This window comes from Camponotus vicinus, unplaced genomic scaffold, assembly GCF_025532165.1.
Source record: "Camponotus vicinus isolate PSW18456_S1 unplaced genomic scaffold, iyCamVici1.0 SCAF_4, whole genome shotgun sequence".
Taxonomy (NCBI): domain Eukaryota; kingdom Metazoa; phylum Arthropoda; class Insecta; order Hymenoptera; family Formicidae; genus Camponotus; species Camponotus vicinus.
The window spans coordinates 8,817,051-8,839,545 of record NW_028141976.1 but is presented as its reverse complement, the minus strand read 5'-3'; the positions used below and the strand labels follow the sequence as shown (position 1 = coordinate 8,839,545).

The 22,495-nt window shown below is 33.2% G+C and overlaps 1 protein-coding gene and 1 pseudogene across 4 annotated transcripts in view; both read right to left on the bottom strand.

Moving 5' to 3' along the window:
• The window catches only part of LOC145970596 (protein kinase C and casein kinase substrate in neurons protein 1-like), a 200,698-nt pseudogene that overhangs the window by 34,757 nt on the left and 143,446 nt on the right, over positions 1-22,495 (bottom strand). The window contains exons 2-4 of the transcript XR_014438551.1: positions 3,095-3,486; positions 2,488-2,676; positions 1,758-1,778 (exon numbers count right to left, since the gene is read on the bottom strand). The product of XR_014438551.1 is annotated as a protein kinase C and casein kinase substrate in neurons protein 1-like (transcript). The remainder of the gene's footprint in view (positions 1-1,757; positions 1,779-2,487; positions 2,677-3,094; positions 3,487-22,495) is intronic.
• LOC145970422 (uncharacterized) lies at positions 15,210-21,355 on the bottom strand. 3 transcript variants are annotated; one of them, XR_014438440.1, is made up of 7 exons: positions 20,837-21,331; positions 20,349-20,603; positions 20,157-20,220; positions 18,004-20,083; positions 17,725-17,853; positions 17,494-17,625; positions 16,403-17,400 (listed from the first exon to the last, which is right to left on the bottom strand). XR_014438440.1 is itself a non-coding variant. In XM_083097227.1 (4 exons), the coding sequence occupies exons 2-4, from the start codon at positions 20,576-20,578 to the stop codon at positions 15,325-15,327; spliced, it is 450 nt and encodes a 149-aa protein (XP_082953353.1). In that variant the 5' UTR covers positions 20,579-20,696; positions 20,837-21,355; the 3' UTR covers positions 15,210-15,324. The 3 variants fall into 3 exon arrangements, 2 of the variants coding, with proteins under 2 accessions (XP_082953353.1, XP_082953352.1); XM_083097227.1 differs by lacking the exons at positions 16,403-17,400; positions 17,494-17,625; positions 17,725-17,853; positions 18,004-20,083 and adding an exon at positions 15,210-15,480 and having other exon boundaries at positions 20,349-20,696; positions 20,837-21,355; XM_083097226.1 differs by lacking the exons at positions 16,403-17,400; positions 17,494-17,625; positions 17,725-17,853; positions 18,004-20,083 and adding an exon at positions 15,220-15,480 and having other exon boundaries at positions 20,837-21,350.

The following is a 22,495-nucleotide window of genomic DNA, read 5'->3' as shown; positions in this document are numbered from 1 at the left end:
TTTGTAATACTCATACACATTTTTAAATAAATTTATATTTCAAAAAAATTGCAATTATTTACACGCCTTTTCCTTGCGCTCCAATCCTTTGCGTGCTCTCGCATTAATTAGAAGTCTCGCTATCGTTCTCTCTCGTACGCGATATTATCGTTCTCTCTCACACGCGCGGCAAGGGTACAAAGCAGTCGAACATCAGTGCTGATACATTACAATTCTTCATTAAAAAAATAAGATAAAATAAAATAAAAAAAAAAGGGGGAAAATGATTTTGGGTTAGGCCCGAAGACCCAATCCTCTTCAAATACCGCTGTTTATCAATCGGTTTATGATTGTTTATACTTGTCATAAAACATCCAACACAAGCGTCCCCCGCCCCGCCCCGCAGCCCCCGCGCCTACGAAATCCCCTCCGTCCCGCGTGACGTCATTCCACCGCGCCGCTGAGATCCCCTCGCGCCTCACCCCCCCTGAGAGGACCTGCGTTAGAACCCGCCTTGTATACCTACTGAGGACAGCCAAAGGATATTTTATGTCCTCTGGATGTCCTCTCGATGACCTCTGGACATCTTTTGGACATGTGTGTTGTTAGAGAAGAGTGGTGTCGCCGCGTAGCGGCAAATGAAGAAACATGTCGCGCACACGAAAATCGAGTTGCGGCGTAGAAGTCGCAAATTAAGAATATATTCTTATTCATTAAGAATATATTCTTATTTATTAAGAATATTTATTAAGAGGACTTATAAAGAGGACTTTTAATTAATTAAATATATAATGCAAGATATAATTTTTAGGAAAAATTATATTTGTCTATGTAAAAAAAGGTAAAATCATATATAATATTAAATGATTATATGTAATATCATATATGATTTATATCAAAGCATACATGAAACTAACTTTTGCTTTAGTTTTATACATGCTTAGATATGATATCAATATCTGACTATGTCTGATTGTACAAAATGACGTGAGTTATCTAATATCATTTTTTATGATCAGAAATGGTCAGAGATGGACATCATATCTAAGCATATACAAAAACGTATGCTCTGATAAAATCATATGTGATATTATATATAATTATATAAGACGGTATATAATTTTAATTTTTTTTATATAAATAGACATGGACTTTTTTTTCCCGGGATAAGCAATAATAAAATGTTTCAATTGTAGCACTCATGAGTTATATCATTTGTAAAGATAAATGAAACATAATTTTGGAATATTTCCGAAACGTATCAATTGAAATATCTTATTTGAAATATTTCTGAAATAAGCAAAAATAAAATGTTTCAATTGTAACACTTATGAATTACATCATTTGTAAATATACATGAAACATAATTTTGGAATATTTCCGAAACGTATCAATTGAAATATCTTATTTGAAATATTTCTGAAATAAGCAAAAATAAAATGTTTCAATTGTAACACTTATGAATTACATCATTTGTAAATATACATGAAATATAATTTTGGAATATTTCAGATACATATCAACTGCGATATTTCATTTGAAATATTTCTGACTATGAAACATTTTAGTTGTGACACTTATGAATTATATTATAAACATAGACATGAAACGTCTCATTTGAAATCTATATGAAGCATTTTGAAACATTGCATATATATTTCATGTTTAGTGGGTAGCTCACTGCGAGACGTTCGAGAGAAGCAATAATGGAACAAGAGAGAGATAGAATATAGCGCATGCAAGAATTCTTAGGAATACACACAAGGTGTAAAACGTACGTTTTCAGAGCCTCGGGCCATCTGCAAATAATACTCGCTAAAGAACAACTGTATCTACCGTACGTAAGACCATGTGTAATACGCGTGATTGAGATGCCAAGAGACTATAACGCGAACATATGATGTCAAATATATACATTGTGCACATCTATATAACTCGATTGTTTCATTGTTTTGAAAAGGATATACTATTAAGAATACGAAGAGAAGAATTATCGTGAGATTATTTTAATTCGTGGATGTTATAATAATGTAAAATACGTATTGTTGTAGATTGAAGTAATAAACGTGCGCAGTATGTATGTATATGTTCACGAATTGGAATATTCATACAACAAACTTATCACCATTATAATTATCGCTTTAAATATTATCGCACTTCTATTTATGGTTATCTTCGAGAATTCTTATCTAATTAAGCAACAATTTTGAAAATATATTTGATAAAATATCGAGCAAAACTTGCCACGAGAATTTTAAAATACGAGTATTATAAATATATTATTTTATGAGAAGAGTAAATTCGCGAATTATATTTGTATAACGTGACTTAATTTTGTTTCGCCTTTTAAAAGCGAACGTGATGACGAAGTGACTTCTATTATAGTAATACATGGTACTACTGGTTGCGCCGCGATCGTTAATAAAACGTTACGAGAGTGACAAGTGACGTAATATGTGTGCGCGAGATATGCGGGATATACAATGGATTGTGACGTGGATTGCTCACCTGGTCCGACGAGAGAGAACTGTCCACCGAGGCGTTCCTCTCCATGTTCGCCGCGGTTCGTTCGGTCTTGCAACTGTTGTGATACTCCGACTTTGCTTCCTCAACCTTCTGTAGGAGTTTCGCCCATGACTTCTGTGCCTTCTTGAACGCATCTTCCATTTCCTTGCGCTTCTTCAGGGTCATCATCGACTGCAATCATAGAACCAAGCCCGTGCAATATCAGTTAATATTACTATTGCGTGCAAGTACTATTACAAAAATTGATATAGAAGGAATCATCGAGAATAATAGACATTAAATCTTCCATCCATAAAATTGATTATAATGGACAAAGATATTGTAACAAGAATAAATTTATCATCTAGAAATAAATTTTAATTTGTATATTTCAAAAATGTATAAAAAGCAAAATGTCAAAAATTTTGAGTTGAAGTTGAATTTTTACATCAATTATTTTATTTAAAAAAAATATATCGTTCAAAAAAAAAGTAAAAGTACTAATCTAGCGATCTTATCACCTAAGTTTTTAGGAGAAAGATGAAAACCTTGTACGTGACTCCAAATTTCTGTGTATTTAAGGGGGAATCAGTGACGCAACTACTCGTACCTTGTGATACGTGTCTTTCTGCCACGTCTTGACTTGCTGGACGATGTCGTTACAGAGGTTCTCTTTGACCCTGAGGTGAAGATCACAAAGTCTGTCGGATTCTACCAGAACACCTTTCCATGCTGCCTCAGTTGTACCATATTCGGGTCCTTTCTCGATCTTGTCGTTCCAATTCTTAGACCAGTTCTTGAGCGCCTTGGCATAGCTTTTTTCAATCTCTGCCCTTTCCTGGACCAACGCTATCAAACTGTCGCAGAGTTTATGACCATCCTCGATCCTCCTCGTCGTCCGCTTGTAGTTACCCGGCTCCCAGAAGGAATCTGACGTCGCTATCAGCATGTTGTCGTCGCTGTGATGTGACATCTTAGCCTAAGTCGAGAAATTCTCTTTACCTGAAAATGAAAGGATAATAGACGGTCAGAGAGACAGCGATAAAAAGAAAAAATGTTATCTCTTCATAATGCGCAGAATTTTGTGCCCGTATTGACTTTTAGATTCTTCTATACTAACAGTTTTCAATTTCGTAAAATTAAAAAGTTCTTTTTAGTAAATTACAGTCATTATTATTCTGTGCAAATAAGCAAATAGGCAAATAAAATATACTACATAGAGCTTATTTGATAAAAAAATAAAGCCCAAATCTTCAAAAAATTCATTTGAAGATTAATGGAATTAATTATTTAAAAATTCGGAAATTAAAAAGCTACTGATGTTACTAGTCGCGTAATATTATGTAGCGTATGATATTTGAGCATTTACTTGATTATTTATTTAAACAATATCTCTCCTAGATCAGGGAAACATAGGAATTCGTTGCAAATATATATATGTATATACTCTCTCTCTCTCTCTCTTTCTGCTTTAAAGATTTAAATTTTAATCTACTTAATGTCAGTTTTTTACACGACTTCGTTTTTAAAATAATAATAATTATATGTTATCTTCTAATAACATGTTCTAATTTTATATCTTCTAACATCTTCCAATTATATACATATAATATTTGCAAAAATAATTTAAGATAACTAATTTATCTCTGTCCATGATTTCTTCCTATATGTATCTGTCGCTGCACATAGCAACTTGTTTTTCTCAATTTGTTTTATATACTAAGAAATTGCAGGTTCTCCGGTTTATCGACGAAAGAATTTACGAGCTGCAACAGACATGGTAGTCGTTTCTATGCAGGAATGTTGAATATTTGCTAGAACGGGTATGGCAGAGTTATTGGATTACGGCTCGGTTTGGATCATCGATTGGCCCAATTTGCGAAGCCATCACAAATCTGCGCGACGAGATATGTGCTGACACGTCGCAATGCGAGTATGCATAATATTTGCAAATTCCCCCCTTAAGAATAACTTTAAAACACCTCGAAAGATTTTATATGAATTTTTCTTTATATTTATTTTTTATATTTTTTTTATATCAATATTTATTAATCAATAAAATGTATGTGCGTTATTTAACATATTTATTTTCCACGGTACCTATAATCTTATTTTCAATTAAAAAGGAGATAAAATTAAAATAATATAAAATAGAATTCTAAGATAATATATTTAATGTTAAATGTCAAGATATAAACTTTAAAATTGTCCTATTTCTCGAGTAACGAGCGTTGAATAAAACTCGAATCGAGAGAGAAGAATTACTCTCCTTAAGTACCTCGAGACTCTTAGAGTGCGATTTTATTGTTAGATGGCACGCAACAGAGAGAATGAAAATTGTGTCTGTGCGATGCTGCGCGTGCGGCGATTCTCGATTGGGTCAAGCAAACTAACAATTAGATGCGATAGCTCGCCGGGACTAGTCGCGTCGATACTCGTTCATATGCAAATGCAGTGCACATCCAGCCTGCATTCTCCGATTTTGGTCATCAACGGTTACGGAATCGCCTGATGATGTTTTACGGCCAACAATATTGGCACCGCTTGTTACGTTCTAACAGTATAAATTAGGGAAACATTTCAGTTCGGTCCAAGGAAATACATCTCCTGGGGAAAAGTATAAAAATCAGATGAATATTCTCATCGTAGGTTCTTCACATTTTATGTATTTTTAATTTGGTATGTATATAATTTTAATTTGATAACCAAATTTATAATTTATTTCCCTTTTTTTAAATTTTGTGTAATATTTTTATTTTCAATATTTCAATTCTTACATGAATTATAAAAAGATATTGGACTGTAAAAAATTATTAATATAAGATACAAGAAATATATGTGTAAATCTGCACTTATTGTAAATAAACTTAGATGTAGCCATCAAGATTCTTATTCTTAAACACGCATTCCTGTTGAAAATGTTCTTGTTATACAAATGTGTTAAACTGTCTTCTTTGGAAAACGCAAGAACAATGCCACATGCTATGGGATCACATGTAAATGAATGAAAAAGGAAACAGATAGCGACGTTTAATAATGAGACAATAGTCGTTTGTGGATACTGAAGTATTCGTGAGTTGTACGTCAAGAAACGTCCTTGCTGAGCCAAAGTTCTCCGGTGAAAGTCGATGAGAATGAAATCTAGGGACGTATGAGATCCGTTGTTCCGTGCATTAGGTACTTTTTTACAGAGAAAAGAGAAAAAGGTTGAAACCCGTTGTCTTTTCTTCGTTTCTGAGCTCATCCTCTCGTGCTTTACTTAATGAAAACATAAAAATAAAGTAGAGTATCATCATTCAATAGAGTAAGAATTAACTTTTGATCTAAATTGGACGATCGTATAATAAATATTAATCTTAACGAAAATTAATTGTATAATTATAAGAGGACTAATAAAATTCGATAAACAAACTTTATTGTTATTCTTCTTAACTAATAATTAAATTCCTGTTTGTCACAAATATTAAATCAACTTCACTATAATTTATATCCATTAATATCATTCAAAATCGCGAATTTATGTATTTGTTTAATTAATTTCTGCGGCCAATTCGATATTGCTTGTTATTTGGTTAAAGATTAACATTATTAATTTTATTGGACTAGATAATATAAATCGTCATTTCTCTTGAATTATTCTAGAGTGCTTTGATTTAATGAATATTTACGGAGAATTATGGGCACTGCGCAAGAAACAGTGGACGAGAGGTTTAATGGTTCTCCAGACTAATTTGCATAGATTTTAATGCGAATGCTTATGAGAATGATATATTTCTCAATTGTCTCGTAATACATATATACACACACACAATCATTTACATAGACTCGCATTTATGTTTTTCAAATATACAGACATAGTATCCTTTAAATAGACTACGTATCTTTCTAATAGTATTTTCAAGTATTTACTAGAGTAACTAAAGAAATTGTGCATGTTCTTTTAAATTTCTATCAAAAATCAAACATTTCTCATATAAAACCAGATGTGTTAATAATCCTATATATAAATAAAATAAGATTATATATAAAATTACGCAATGTATGCAGCATTTCATATATTAATTATTATAACAGAATTCATACAAATAATGTATAAGCTACAAGAACTTTTGGAGTCTTGTAGAAAGAAAAAGAGGGAGAGAAAGAGGAAGATCACACGAAGATGACGAAGGAGAGTAAAGAGGCGTGGGCCGAGGAATGCCGCCAAGCCAGCCCATGGGAATGATCGACCAGCTCGAAAGATTGAGCGGAAGGTCGCATCAAGGCCCCCGGAGCGGACTTTAATTTTTGGACCTCTGTTAAGCCAACAGAACCAAATAAGCAAAATCAAATCAAACCTATCAAACTATTTAGTACCTATTTTGTATTAATTTGTACCACTAATAATAATTTTGTACCTTGTGCAATTTTGAAAAAAACTGTGATACTGCCACCTTAATATTAAGCCAGCAGGACCACAATAAAAAAAAAGAAAAAAAGAAAATCAAGTACAGAAATATAACGGACTGAATTTGTACTAATTTGTACCATTAATAATAATTTTGTAACCTGTGCAATTTCGAAAAAAACCATAACACTGCCACCTTAAATATTAAGCCAGCAGGACCACAATAAAAAAAAAAAGAAAAAAAGAAAATCAAGTACAGAAATACACTAGACTGAATTTGTACTAATTTGTACCATCAAAAAAGATTTAATATATTCATCCCTTCTGCTTCAAACAACCCCCAATTGAATTTAGCCCTATCAGTCTCAAGAGTAAAGTACTCGTTCCCATTAGCAGAATCAATCGCTACTTGCACATTCGACGTAGCATAATTTGTACTATCAAAATATAAAGTTTTAGATTTTGTACCCTCGCCGATTATTCAAAAACTACCCTCTCATCAGTCTCAGCAATAAATATAAAGTTTCAATTTTTATACCGTATTGTTCTTTTTTAATATTACATTCAGCAATAAAACTTATTCTTTTTTATGATTCTGTATATAAAATATCGAATAAGTATATTTATATTTTGATAATACAAATTATGCCACATCGAATGTACAAGTAGCGATTGATTCTGATAATGGAAACGAGTACTTTACTTTTGAGACTGATGAGGGTCGGGGGTAGTTTTTGAATAATCGGCGAGGGTACAAAATCTAAAACTCTATATTTTGATAGTACAAATTATGCCACGTCGAATGCGCAAGTAGCGATTGATTCTGCTAATGGGAACGAGTACTTTACTCTTGAGACTGATGAGGATCGGGGGTAGTTTTTGAATAATCGGCGAAGGTACAAAATCTACAACTTTATATTTTGGTAGTACAAATTATGCCACATCGAATGTACAAGTAGCCTTTTGTTAAATAGAATAAACTTCAATCTTTAAAAAAAATATGCTGAATTGTGTGAATATGCGATATTGCGATAATGTGTGTGCAGTTGACATTTCAAAAGTATGCTAATGTTGGAAAATGCTGCGTGTGCAGATGCCATAAAATGGGCTGTTTACATTTTTATAAATAACAAGACCATGCCATGGTAGCCACTTATATTTTATTTAGTTCATCTCTCTCTTTAATTCTAAATTTATAATCGTAATCGTGCATTATCGTTAAAATCATGTGCATTGGATCATTAAGAGATCAGGAAAATTTTTTTCACAAAAATTTTTCCTCAAAACGAATATTTTTTCCCTTAGAAATAAATAGAATTTTCAACAATTCCATAGAAAATTATATTGTTACGTATTTTTAGCGATGTACAGTTTGTTTTGCATGCTTATACTTGTATTAATCTTTTCGTGAATTGAATAGTAAAAATGTCGAGTTAACAAGAACTGTTTGATAAATGGTGGAACGACCTGCTTTTGCGCTGACGCGCGTAGAAGAGAGCGATATGCTGAATCATTACGTCTTCGTTTTGTTACGTCACTATTATCGGTCGCAAGGGTGTCTGGTGCATCTTACACATGCTACATAATATCTTCCCGAGTATCTCCTTGAACGTGCACGCTTGTTAAAAGTTGCATAGGTTTCATATATGCATCATTACGGGGATGCAAAACTGCACGTGCATTATACGTGGTTGAAATATTAATGAAACATAACTTTTCTTCCTTCATTACATATCTTTTTATTAATTTTCTCAATTCTATCCTTTAATTCCTTTTTCTAAATTAATTCCATTCCTCATTAGTTATTTTTTTGAAATAATATTTTTTATTTAAAATAATAAAATATTAAGAAAGTACAATGAAAATATAATATATAAAAATATATAATATAATAATATAATAAAAATATATAAATATGTAGGAAAACACAAATGTAATTAATTAATTAGTTCTCATATAATAAATTATATAATATACTTTATATAAAATATTAAAACATTAAAATAAAAATACAGTTTTTCTTAAAGAATATTCTACAGTTAACAGTTGCTTAAAGATTATAGTACAGTAAACGATATCTAAAATTTTGAAAAAAAAAAAAAAATGAAAATCTCTTATATAGTTCAATGAAAAGTTTAATGTTTAATGATCAATGAAAAATTATTAAATCTATATTAATGTTTATATTTCAAATTATTTTCGCAATATGTCAAAATTTGTTAAATTCATTATTCGATGATCAGATGAGCAATCATTTCTATGGAAATCGCGAATAATTTCAAACATTCGGTAAACGAACTTTGCGCTGTGATTGCGTTTTTGTGAAATATTTCGGTTGCAGATGACATCATCTGCTCTGGATAAAGTATCAGCGTGTCTCGTGACCGAGCATGCACAAAAAAAAAAGAGAAAAAAAGTGTCTCGATAAGATAAAAGGTCATACCGTAAATAAATATAAACGTGACTAACCGTATGTAGCGATGAGAGGACGCTCTTTACAATCTCTAAATAGCACGGGCATTATATATGGCGCAATTCTTTATAGAAATTATTTATATACATCCCTTCTTTATATTTATCGATACATAAATATCAATGAAACTCTATATATGTAACATCAATGAACGATTACGTTGGGGCTTCTTCGTCGAACGTGATTTATATGAGCCAAATATTTTATTTTTGACAGTTGTTATTATAACAATACTATTTATCATAAAGATACCGATTAATTATTCTTTCCGGGCATGGTTCTCCATTAATTAAATTTTCGGCCGCTCTAGTTTAAAAGTAGAACAAGATACAGTAGAGCCTCGTTATGATAATTTTAATTAACGTTGCGTCTCGGATATATAGAGTTCATTATATTTCGGCTCACTTTGTAACTGTTATAAAATGCAACGGAGTTATTTTATAACGGTTGATGATTATCGAATGTGTGTTACAATAACATTTTTATCCTCATCCAATGCTCGATGTACAAAAGATATATTCGAGGGGTCAACCACTGGCAATCATTGTACATTTCATCAGGAATATATTGCTGCAGTACAGTAAATATAATTTTAGGAAATTCATGTTTTAGAAAAATATGAATTGAAATAATATTAGCAATATAAGACAAAAAGTAATATGCATTAGAAACACTTTTTATTTCTGCGGCAGTACTGCTAATATTGACAATAAAATAATAATAGGAATACCAAAAATACAAAAGCATTATTAACAAAAGCAATACAATAGCAATGTTAGCAATAAAATGTATTGTATAAAACGTATTGTGCCAAAAATGACAACCACTGTACATTTTCTGAGTGGTGATTGACCCCTCGGATATATCACATAAAAAACAATTAATTACATAAATTATATACATATGTTAATATTGCATTAATCATATATTTTTGAAAGCAGAGATATTTTATTATATTGAGAGGTTGCTTTGGATATCGCTTGATCATATATATTTGATCTGATTATTATCGAGTTTAACTGATACCCTACAAATTTCACGCGTCTTCGACTTGTATTTACATCACTGCTATTAATACATTTATAGCGAGATTTGCCAGGTTACAATTATTAATATCATTGCATATCAACGCGACATTCTCGCTTCGGGTATCGTTTAAAGATTACAATTCCTAAGTGATCAACGTAATTATTGATTATTATTGATCCGATGTAATAATATGATGTCGGAATAGTTTTATAAATAGCTATGTGCCACGCGGACGCACTGTAATAACAATGATATTCTTGCGTATAAGAGTCAGATCATCGATGTATCCAGGCAAATGACATGTTCTCCGATGTGGTCACGCTTGAGTCATCGCGTTGCAGTTATCGTTTCGACTGAGAGTTTCTTTAATAACGATGCCTACATTCGTTTCAAAATTACTGGTAATAGAATTCACATCGCTGTCTATACGATAGAAAAAAATGTAAAAATATTACTTCCTCGAAATTTTGTCAATTCGTCTGATAAAGTTTTACTCTTTTTTATATAAAGAATTATTTTCATAAAAGCTAATTAAAATTTCATACATCTATCTGGACGATAATAAAAAATAACGTTTTCTGTTACGTTAGTTGAAAGATGACAATGCACAAGTCCAGAGGTAACTTTGTTGTAAAAAATAAAATCGTTGATTTGCATTTATCTAAGAGAATTAAAATGTAAATGTTCGCTCAACGATCAGAAGCTGAGAGGCCAATAGAAACCTCGGAATGGGAATTTGTGCCATGGCGTGTTTCGAGGACAATGCCGAGGAGATGGCAGTTAAGGAAATATAAATGGCCTTATATATAAGCAACGTTAGACAAGGCAAACGTCGTTTACGGCGGATTGCAACGAAAGAATACATATATAGACAGAGTTATACGCGCGAAGTGTCTTCGGGAATGAGGCTTTGTATCATCTTTGATACATGAATTTAATTTATTCTAATCTATTGCTACAACTGCTGCATTTGCCTTATTTATATAAAAAAATCTCGTTATTATCTTCCTAAATAATTCTGTATAATTTTTCGACGAATTTTATTAATGATGTTTGTTACTTTTATTTATCCAACCAATATTCGACATCAAAAATAATTCCTATTCTAGATTTAAACTGGATTGGAATTATAAAGAAAAAAGATTGCGATTGTGTGTATGTGCGAGAGAAATCATTCTCATCGACATATTTTGATATAAAAATTATTTTCATATTAATATATCTTTCTAAAATATCTTTCACGTCTCGCATCTTGTTTCAAATGAGATTGTCGATTTCAACGATTTGCTGGCTTGCAAACTTCGAGAAGCGCAGTTTTCTATCGCGAACTCCACTGCAAATTAGTTTCCAGTGCAAAGTCCTCGATTGATTCTCGAGACTGGCTGACTGTTTAGGATGCTTTGAAAAGAGATACGATTATGTGTTCAGAGAAATAAAGCTCTTTTGGCGACGTTTCAACCGCGATATATGTTATTCAAAGTATACACATATATTACGTGTGGTCTGAGTCTCTTCTTGTAACCACGATGATGTCTTTGAACTGAACAAACTACCGGTCAACAATCGCGAATGAAGATGTTATACGTTTTTTATTCCGTTTCATAAAATCTTATACTATTGTGACATAAAATAACATATATAGTATATCGATTTCTTTGGCTGTGATTGGATGTTTGACTGATCAAATCGTCATAAATTCGTGATTAGTCTCTCGCGACTGGTCATTTATCTAGCAATGGCAATAAGTAAGTTGACGTTAGACAAGGACGAATGCTAGTCATCAGATAGAAAGTCATCAGTTTCGCATTGAGCATCGGAAATAAAGATATTTTACATTTTTTTCACTTGCTTCGTTGGTTGATTCAATGATTTATTAGCTTCTTAAATCGCAATCGCGAAGTGCATTGCGCGTTTGCATAATCAAATCATAGTAAAGTGACGAATACAGGTTTTGCTTAGTCACACTCTTTTAAAATTAGCGTTAAATCGAAGTGGAACTGTACCATTATCGTAGCGAATGAAATAATTCATGTTTTTAAATCGTCTCGACAATGTCAAGCGGAACGTTCATTCACATGTTCGCGCGATACATTCCGTTCATTTCCAGTTTTAATAATTAAAAGGTCCTCCCCCAAGTTTCAGCCTATATATTTAATTGACCGTTATAACGAGGTAACGAATTAAATAATTCAACTTTAAATTTTTTTTTGCTTCGAGACGTTTTATACGATTCCAAAATTAATTTCTATGAAAATGTAAAACCGCCGCGATCTCATTTAGTCATTATAACCAGATGGCTAATTAAACAGTTTTGCTTCATTGGTGCGCGCCCAGTATCACATTTTCCAATAATCGAACGTGAAACAATTGCGATGCTCCATGCGGAGATAACGATCCGGCCCGTGACGTGGTTTCAGGACGATGAAGGATGTCTGCAACCGACAGTGAATCATAACGACGATGGGCTGCCCGTTGGCAGGACAACGACAGCTTGACCAACGATACCTAATATTACAGTTTACACAATTACATCCGCAAATTTACGTCCAAGATCTAGGTTAATACGAGTCCCATTAATTAAACAACTTATGGTTATTTTAAGTAGGGCAACTTGAATTAAGAAAATGTAAAATCAATGAAAACAGATCGATCTTTGTGGACTTTTTCTGCCGCTCTGGTATATTTTAATCGATATATTTTAATGTTACACGTCAGAGAACAAAAAAAATGTGACCGTTATTTAAATGTTAACTTATAAAGTGAGAGAGATTAAAGTATTAACTAACAATAAGTCAAAACTACGTCGAAAGTTGGGATCTTGATCTTGAATCTTATCAGTATGGTGCGTCTTTTATTTAATCGATATATCTGATCGAAATGATAGCTGTATTTATGTACTTATAGTAGCGAACAACAAGTTTGCACTCGCTATTTTGAACTTGAAAATCGAGTCTCAAATGTAGGTCGTGCCACGCTTTGTTCATTGTATTAGTAGAAACGTCGGCGTCATTTCGCGCTTCGGTAGGAACAGACTGTGGCAAATGTCACAAACATCCCTTTATGCGCTTTATCGTTGTCGACACGAGCTTTTCTGCAATCACATTGACTTTTCCGAAAAACTTGGGAAATATATATTTTCTCATAAATTGTTCGTGCAATATTTTTTAAAATAATAATTACGAGCATTTTAGCTATAATAATTATAATCGTGACACAATATGTATAATTTTTTTACTATATTTTTGATCGTTAACAATCTTTACAAACGATAAAGTAAATTATTCAGACGTGCAACTATTGAAACCCATCGAGTCTGTTTCTAGATATTTATGCATCTCTCTGCGAAACGTTGCAATGCATTGTTCTATCCGTACTAATCGCGATCGATCGGGGACACGAACGGGAGAAGATTAAAAATTTGCTGGCGCATGGCCAATTCTCGGGAAGCTCGAAAATTATTTACCAAGCATACAATGGAGATTTTCGCGTGAGTCCGATGATAATTTTCGTAATTGGAATGCGAGTCGTGTTAGTCGACAAAGTTGCGGTTGAATCGAAATAAATGGACGAGGTATTTCCTTGCAGTACAGATATTAAGAATAAAGGAGGAGGAGAAGGGGTCGAACATTGTGTAGATACGAATGCAGTGCATTTTAAACATATTTTGTTTCGCGCATCTCTAGCAATCATAACCGTGCAGCAGATAACAACAATACATAGCATGAAGATTCGCTACGCTGCTACAAGGTGAGTGAGCAAGTGAGTAAGCAGGTGAGTGAGTGAGTGAGTGACCGAAAGAGCGTGAGTGAGTGACCGAAAGAGTGTGAGTGAGAGACCGAATGAGAGAGTGTATGAGTGTTGCGTAAAAGAGAGAAAGAGAGCGAGAAAAAAGTGCGTGCGTGTGTATGAATGTCTGTCCCTCCTACCCTCCCTCTCTCCCTCCCTCACTCTATCTCTCTCTCTCTCTCTCTCTCTCTCTCTCTCTCTCTCTCTCTCTTACGTACACACTCCGCCATACTCATATCGCGTGTAACAATCAGCTGATTGCAACGTCGGACGGCCGGCGATCCGGAACAACTTTTCATGATTAAAATAACGTTATTTTAAGGAACACGTATTTCTGACGTAATTCTAAGACATTTTCTTCTTTACCAAAATTTTATTTAAAACATAATTTTATGTTATAAGATAAAATAGTTAGCGACTCATGCGGTGATAATCACCCGTCGGGCGGTCAGCTGCGCCCGCGCTCGCGGCACGCCGCGCCGCTCCTGCCTGCCTTCTGTACCCGACGCGTGATTTACTAACTATTTTTGCTCATAATTCAAAAACTACGCTTCAAATCAAATTTTGGTAAAGGAAAAATTGTCTTAGAATGGTGTCAGGAATACGTCATTTTAAAGACATAACGTTTTTCAGGATCGCCCTATATATAAAGATAAATTGTGAATAAGTATAAAATTTTTTTAAATAATCGGGCAAGAATTTTTGTATTTGAATGTAAAATTTTTGAGAACAATCGAATATTCAGGTTTTTTCGATGACATTTTGATAATAACAATATTACTAAAAAAATACTAGTTTGAAGGCTTCATAATATTGCGCACATAATTAAAACTAGATTTTATAGTAATGATTAATCCAGTAATTTTTATTTTATATCTTATACAGATTATTTTCTCCAATTACTCTTCAAACTGTTGAACATTCATATCATCTTCAATTAAGAAGATCATAGTAGGACTTATTGGGAAACCACTATCTCCAAGAAAAAAGTATGGCATTTTAACGTTACTTTCAGGAAGATTTGGAATCCCTTTGAGAAGATTTAATGTTTTTTCTTGCAGTGCCAAATGAATGTTAGAAGAGGTAAAAATACCACCATCACTATTGCCACCATACGAGCCAATATCAACTAGTGTAAACATATATTTGTAATCACATGCAGCCATCAACACAATGCTATGTGTTTTTTTGTAGTTGTAAAATAAGCTCCCGGAATTTGGCGGAACTTGTATCTCCACATGCTTTCCGTCGAAAGCCACAACACAGTGAGGGAAATTCCAATTTTCCAGAAAACCAGTACAAATATTTTTCCATTCTTCTTCTGTTGGTAAACGAAGGTAAATCAGTTGTAATACCTTGACTATGACACCTCCGGGAACTTAGCCGGGCAACTTCGACTTTTTTAATTTTTTTTTTTAATCGTTTGTTGGTCGTTTGTCGGTGATTGTTGGCCTAATTTCAACGTTTGTTGGTTTATATTTTTTTTTTAAACAAAAAAAAATTAGCGTGAAGTTAGCCGGAAAAATTTCATTTTCGTTCAAAAAGCGGTTAAATCGATACGCAATCAAACTTAAACATCTATATAAACTTGGCTGAAGCCTGGAAACCGCTCGAATGAGAAAAAAAAGAAGAAAGTTTCTTTCTCTCGACGTCTTCCTTAAAAAGTGTGGACGGCTTTTGCGCGACTCGTCTAACACTTTTTATTTTTACATAAAACTATGACGAGTAATACTGCATTACTTAATATTCTTCTATTTTATTCGCAATAATTTCTCAATATTCTCGATATAATATGGTCAAAAGTTGCGAAACATTACATTTTAACTAATTATGGTTGAATTTAATTACATTTTCTTGAATATCTAATATATGTATAAAGGATTATCAGTTTGCACTTTAATTGCATGTCTAATTTCATCATTTGCAATATTGAATGTTAGTACTGTAAATATATGTTTAATTATTTTTGTCCATCATACAAATATTGATTGAAAACATTATATAAAGAGCCAGCCTAATGTGCTACATTTGCTACAAAAATTTAAATTAATGTTAAATTAATGTTAAAAGAATGCCAGAGTAATAGCTTTATTTTTTTTTCAACATGCCATTTATTTATTATACGATGTACAAGATTACAATAAGTTTTATTATGATGAATTATCGAATTTTAAATAATTCTTTGTTGTATAAATGTGATGATTCGTAGAAGTAGATAAAAAAATATAGACAATAATATTACATAAATATTATATAAAAATTTACTTTATTATAATTCGTTATATCATAATTATATTATCAAATCCGATCTGAGAAAAGCTTTGGCATTGATTAAAACAAGTTTTTTTCTTATTTTATTAGAATGTCAAAATAAAAATAATTTATTTTCCAATTTTTCTAGGCACTTCTTTGAGACAATATTTTTTTGTAAGTATTGCTACTGAAGAAACAATATAATGTATGTAAAATGCTTACAATTAGATTTTATTAATACGCAATATTAACTCGAACCCTTTGAATATCGTTTCTTAAACTTTCTTACGTCACCATGATCAGCATTAGCGATTACCATAGTTCCTTTCCTATAAGATACAATATGTCTCAATTGTGATATTTGTCATAAAATTTTGTAGTAATAAACTGTATTCATATTTCATAAAATATTCTTTCTAAAATAATTATCTTTCACTTTCCCAAATATTAATTTATGTATATAATATATATGTACATATAATATGTATATATAATATAATATTAATTTCATACTCCCATAGAAAGTGCATGATCTTTTAAGAATCTCAAAATCGGTTTGTGAAAGAAATTGACTGTATAAAACACCTTCACTAAACAAGAATCTTTCATTTTCCCACAGCTTAATTTGATCTACAATATAGTAGGTGATAATTGAGGCGGTTCTTTTTCTATCATTTTACTGTGCAGATATGTTGTTGCTAATAACTATATAAAGCAATATAGAAAACATTATTTGATTATTTATGTTAGATATTGATGTGAATAAAACGTAATCAATGTCATCATATCCTACTATTTGAAAAGCAGTTATTCTACTCTTCAATATTTGTTTTCTGGGATCTCTTATTGTTTCTATTGATAAAATCAGATTTGGAAATTTATTATACATAGAAATATGTAAAGATTTAATTTTGTATATTGTATATCATGTGGTGTATCTGTATGTGTATCAAAATGGAATGCGAAAAATTTGGAAAATGTACGTGACCTATAATATAAAAAGTAATAGATTAGATATGAAATATTATTCCTACTTACAATTAATGTGTAACAAATATATGAATAAAATATTTAAACTTACTCTGATGCATCTAAGAATCTAGAAGACTTCTATAGTAAAATGATTACTCGAGCAAAAATAATTCGGTTCTAGAAGATCTGTTTCAGTTTTAGTATTTAGATCGAATAGAAAATGGCCATTATCTAAATTAATCTATAAAAGCAAAAGAGAGAAATAAGTATTAATAAAGAGACTTGATACAATTATAAAATTTAATAATGTGCGATATCTTGTTATAAAGTAAGTACTTACATAGTGCGATAATTCCTGTTCATTCATATCATTAACATGTGCTTGAATATATAATACTTCTTTTATCTCAATGGTTTAAAAAAGATTGTGCTGTGCTCTTTTTTTAAATTCGAATTCTGTAACTTTCAACTGAAAACAATTGAACATTGTACAATTTAACATTATATATAAGAATAACTTAATTGTATTAATTCACTATGTATCAGCGTATTGTATCACATATAGAAGAATTAGAAAACAATATATTTTAATTAATGCAAAACTAACTTTTGTACTCACTTATTGGACGGAAAGAAGAAACATACTGCTACAAACATATGCCACTTCTCCGATGCAAAAAGTTATGTCTACATTATTGGGTATCTCTATTGAGTCAAGTGTTCTGCCACGCTCAGCTTCAAATATAAATTTCCAAGCAGCATAATCTCCTAATAAACATAAATCAACTTTATAAATCAAATAGCATGAGCTATATAAATGAATAGCTATATACATTTTTACTTAAATAAGAAATTGTAATATATATCAGAAAATACATAAGATACAAACCTTTCAACCTCTGTTTTCTTTTATAGAACCACGCATATGTAATTTTAACTTATTCCTAATTATATATTTACAATATTTACAATACGTATCAAACTTATGTGATACGAAAATGGAATGCGGAAAAGCTTCAGTCAAGTTTATATAGATGTTTAAGCCTAAAGTCGTAAGAAACAATGACATACGTATTGGGAAGAAATTAACCAATCATATTCGAGGACTGTTTAACCTTCAACTGTGATTGATCCTAACGACTTCCCTGGCGAAAATAAGAAACTTTATAAAGCGTTAACAATTGTTGAGTGAGGGTTTTCTGAGAGTTTATATGCTTTTCAAACTTTGTAAGAGCACTTACATAACGCTGTTGAGTTTTGAATGCTTATCAAACGCTGCAGTGTTGCAATTTTTGTTCTACAAACTCTTTATATAATGTTACATGAAAGTTTTGCAATGCTGAGGTAACATTTTTCAGAGTACGTTCAGTAAACGTTGATACATCTTCGTGTACAGAGTTTACTCAGACTTTTCAAACGTTTACGTTTACGCTATAACGTACAAACGTCTTTTAAACGCTGCAGTGTTGCAATTTTTGTTCTACAAACTCTTTACTAATCGTTTTTAAACTCTCGACGAACTTCCACAAACGTTCATGTAAACGCTAAACAAACGTCTCATTTTTGCCAGGGTTTTGTAAATGCGGTCTTAATAAAAGAGATTATTTTTCGTTTTTAAGGCAAATACCGAACCAACAAACGTTATAATTAAACCAACAATCATCAGCGAATGATTGCGTATCGATTTAACCGCTTTTTGAACGAAAATGAAATTTTTCCGGCTAACCACGCTAATTTTTATTTTTTTTGTTTAAGAAAAAAATATAAACCAACAAACGTTGAAATTAGGCCAACAATCACCGACAAACGATAAAAAAAAAAAAATTAAAAAAGTCGAAGTTGCCCGGCTAAGTTCCCGGAGGTGGGTAGACCGGATGGAGGGTCGACCCCTGGAAGTTCGGCGGTATTGGGTGAGGGCAGTCGGGACGGGGTTCGAGCTGCGTCTGAGGACGCTGTCGGGCCCCTTCCTGACTCGCAGGGCTCTACGGAGCCCATGTCGTCGTCCCCTTGAATGGAGTTTGTCTGGTGACGTCTAATGTAGCTATGGGGGCTGCGGCCATGCTCTCCGGAGAGATCCGGAATTGTTTGGTTCGGATACGCCCTCTGTCCATAGTCTGGTGTTGGTACCTTTTATCGTATGTTGGCGTGATTATCTGTGCCCTATGTTAGGTGTTACGTTTAGTATGTGTAAATGTGCTCCCCACCCTCGGGTGGGTTTGTCGTTGCTCGTTTCCTTATTGTTTCCTCGTGGTTCCTGCGCTTCGGCGTTTATGTCTGGGGAAGGTGCTGGTTGCCTTCCGTTCCGGGGAGCAGCGGGTGGGAGTGAGGGCTCCCACTCGCATTGCACGTCTCCCTGGGGCCGAGGGGAGAATGGCTAATAGCTCGGCCGTTCTCCCTACAGACTCTCGAGTCAGGGTTGTGTGTGTAAGGGGGGCGACTCCCTTCGGGAAGGGTCCTCACAGACCAGGCTATAGGGTTGTCCACTGGATGTTATGCGCGAGCGGTTCCCGGTGGACGTAAATCCCTATCAACGGCCAGGGGCTATAGACAGGTTTTAGGGTCCGGTGCTGACATTTCGGGGCAGTACTGGGTGGTAAACCGGCCCATCCCACGTGGGTTGGAACAAACCGGGAGTCCCCCACGACGGCGGTCAGTACCTCCCTCGGGTCTCACCGCCAAGTGCGCAAAGCATTTCCTGTCTTAAAAAAAAAAAAAAAAAAAGTTCCCGGAGGTAACTATGACTGAACAAGTTTCATGAATAATGTTCCGTACAGTTGACTCTCCACATCTAAAAGCCAATGCAATGGACAATATTTGGTCTCCAGTTGCTAAGAATCTACAAAAAATAATTAATATATGAATATTATAAAACAAGATACTACCATAAAATATTTGCAAAAATAATATCATGCTATGTTTGTTTTATTCTTATATTTAATACTGCATGACAAAATAAATAAGTACCTCAGAGTAATGGCCAATCGTTGTTCTGGACTAAAAGCTCTTTTGTTTGCTTTCGTCAAAAAAGGCTTTGTCATATTTAATAAAAGGTGGAAAGTTTCCTTTGTCATTCGTACATATCGAAAAAACATATCAGGATCATCATATTTTAATTCGTGGAATAGATGTTCATAATCTCCATACCAAGGACGTTTTAAATTGATAGGTCTCGCCACCATCTCCGATTCAACCATCTTTTTTTCCTCTTTTTTAATAATGCTAATAAGCACAAATAAAAAAGAGACAAAATTAAAAAATCTTCATTATCATCCATGTATGATCCTGTCTTATTATGTGTAAGAGAGAACAGACCTAAAAATGAAAAATATAAATATATATTTAATTAAATTACGATGTAAATACATATTTAGTAGAACATATTTAATGGAACATATTTATATAGTGTTTTTTTATTAAAATAAATTTAATTGCTTTATTTAAAAAATATTTACCTTTAAATATAATTCCAGTAACAAAATATTTTACACTTTATACGCCACACAGTTCACTTTTCACACAATTTTGCACTTTCCGTGTCGTAACTTTGAGGTTAAAACCTTATGTCTTATGCACAAGCTTGTGCGTTGCTGTGTATTACGTTATGGCTTATGCTTTATGCATAATGCATTATGCAAAAGTGTGTGCTGCGGCCTTTCATCTTTACGGATTTTTCGACTATTTATGCATTATGCTTTGTGCACTATGTGAGATCCGCAGAATGAGAAGGGAGGATGGAAATGAAGGACTCTGATTGGTTGATTTCCTTATGCTTTATGCATTATGCGTTATGTAAAAGTGTATGCTGCGGCCTTTAGTGTGTCCGTTTTTCGGGAGTTCACAGCTTGCCTGCTAGGTTCGCTGCGATCTAGAAGTCGCATTTAGACGTATGTTAGAGAGAGAACGACTACTGCCGTCTATCTCTGTCTCTCTCGCTCGTATTGCGACCTCTAGTCGAAAAACGGACACACTAAGTAAGACCTCCCTCACTACTAAAAAAGGCCTGAGTTTCCAGAATAACACGGAAAACATGTTATTACAATGGGATATTTTGATTGGCTCACGCTGGTGACGCGACGCGTGACGCGCTCAGTGGGAACGAGCCCTTACGACTCATTGTAGCAGAGGCCTAAAGGCCATCACACACAAAATTGCATAGCATAAGACCATATGGACCAATGAGCATCGAGTATTATGTTATGTAAGTCAATATGGCGATTTAATACTCGATGCTCATTGGTTCATATGGTCTTATGCTATGCAATTTTGTGTGTGATGGCCTTAAGGCCGATTCTACAATAGCTGTCGTAAGTCGGGTGTCGTAAGAGTTGACCAATCGTATTCGATTATTCTTCTCTAAAATCAACTGTGATTGGTTAACTCTTTTGACATCCGACTTACGACAGCTATTGTAGAACCAGCCTAAAGCCGGTTATACAATAGCTGTCGTAAGTCGGGTGTCGTAAGAGTTGACCAATCGTATTCGATTATTCTTCTCTAAAATCAACTGTGATTGGTTAACTCTTACGACACCCGACTTACGACAGCTATTGTATAACCGGCTTAATGCGTAGTCTACAATGGGATTTTAAGACTTAAGATTTAAGAAATTGACCAATTACAATTGACTTTAGAGAAGGATAATAAATATGGTTAGTCAATTTCTTAAATTTTAAGTGTTAAAGTGTCATTGTAGACGTCGCTTAAAGCCGGTTATACAATAGCTGTCGTAAGTCGGGTGTCGTAAGAGTTGACCAATCGTATTCGATTATTCTTCTCTAAAATCAACTGTGATTGGTTAACTCTTACGACACTCGACTTACGACAGCTATTGTAAAATCGGCCTAAAGCCGGTTATACAATAGCTGTCGTAAGTCGGGTGTCGTAAGAGTTAACCAATCACAGTTGATTTTAGAGAAGAATAATCGAATACGATTGGTCAACTCTTACGACACCCGACTTACGACAGCTATTGTATAACCGGCTTTAAGCGACGTCTACAATGACACTTTAACACTTAAAATTTAAGAAATTGACCAACCATATTTATTATCCTTCTCTAAAGTCAATTGTAATTGGTTAATTTCTTAAATCTTAAGTCTTAAAATCCCATT

Bases quoted from the DNA above. Each gene is read 5' to 3' on its own strand.
- LOC145970422 (XM_083097227.1), bottom strand. From the start codon at position 20,578: ATGGTTGAATCGGAGATGGTGGCGAGACCTATCAATTTAAAACGTCCT. The intron at 20,221-20,348 runs GTACTTATTTAT...TATTTTTTGTAG, and splicing joins CGATTGGCCATTACTCTGAG to ATTCTTAGCAACTGGAGACC. The intron at 15,481-20,156 runs GTACGGAACATT...GTTTACCAACAG, and splicing joins TTAGATGTGGAGAGTCAACT to AAGAAGAATGGAAAAATATT.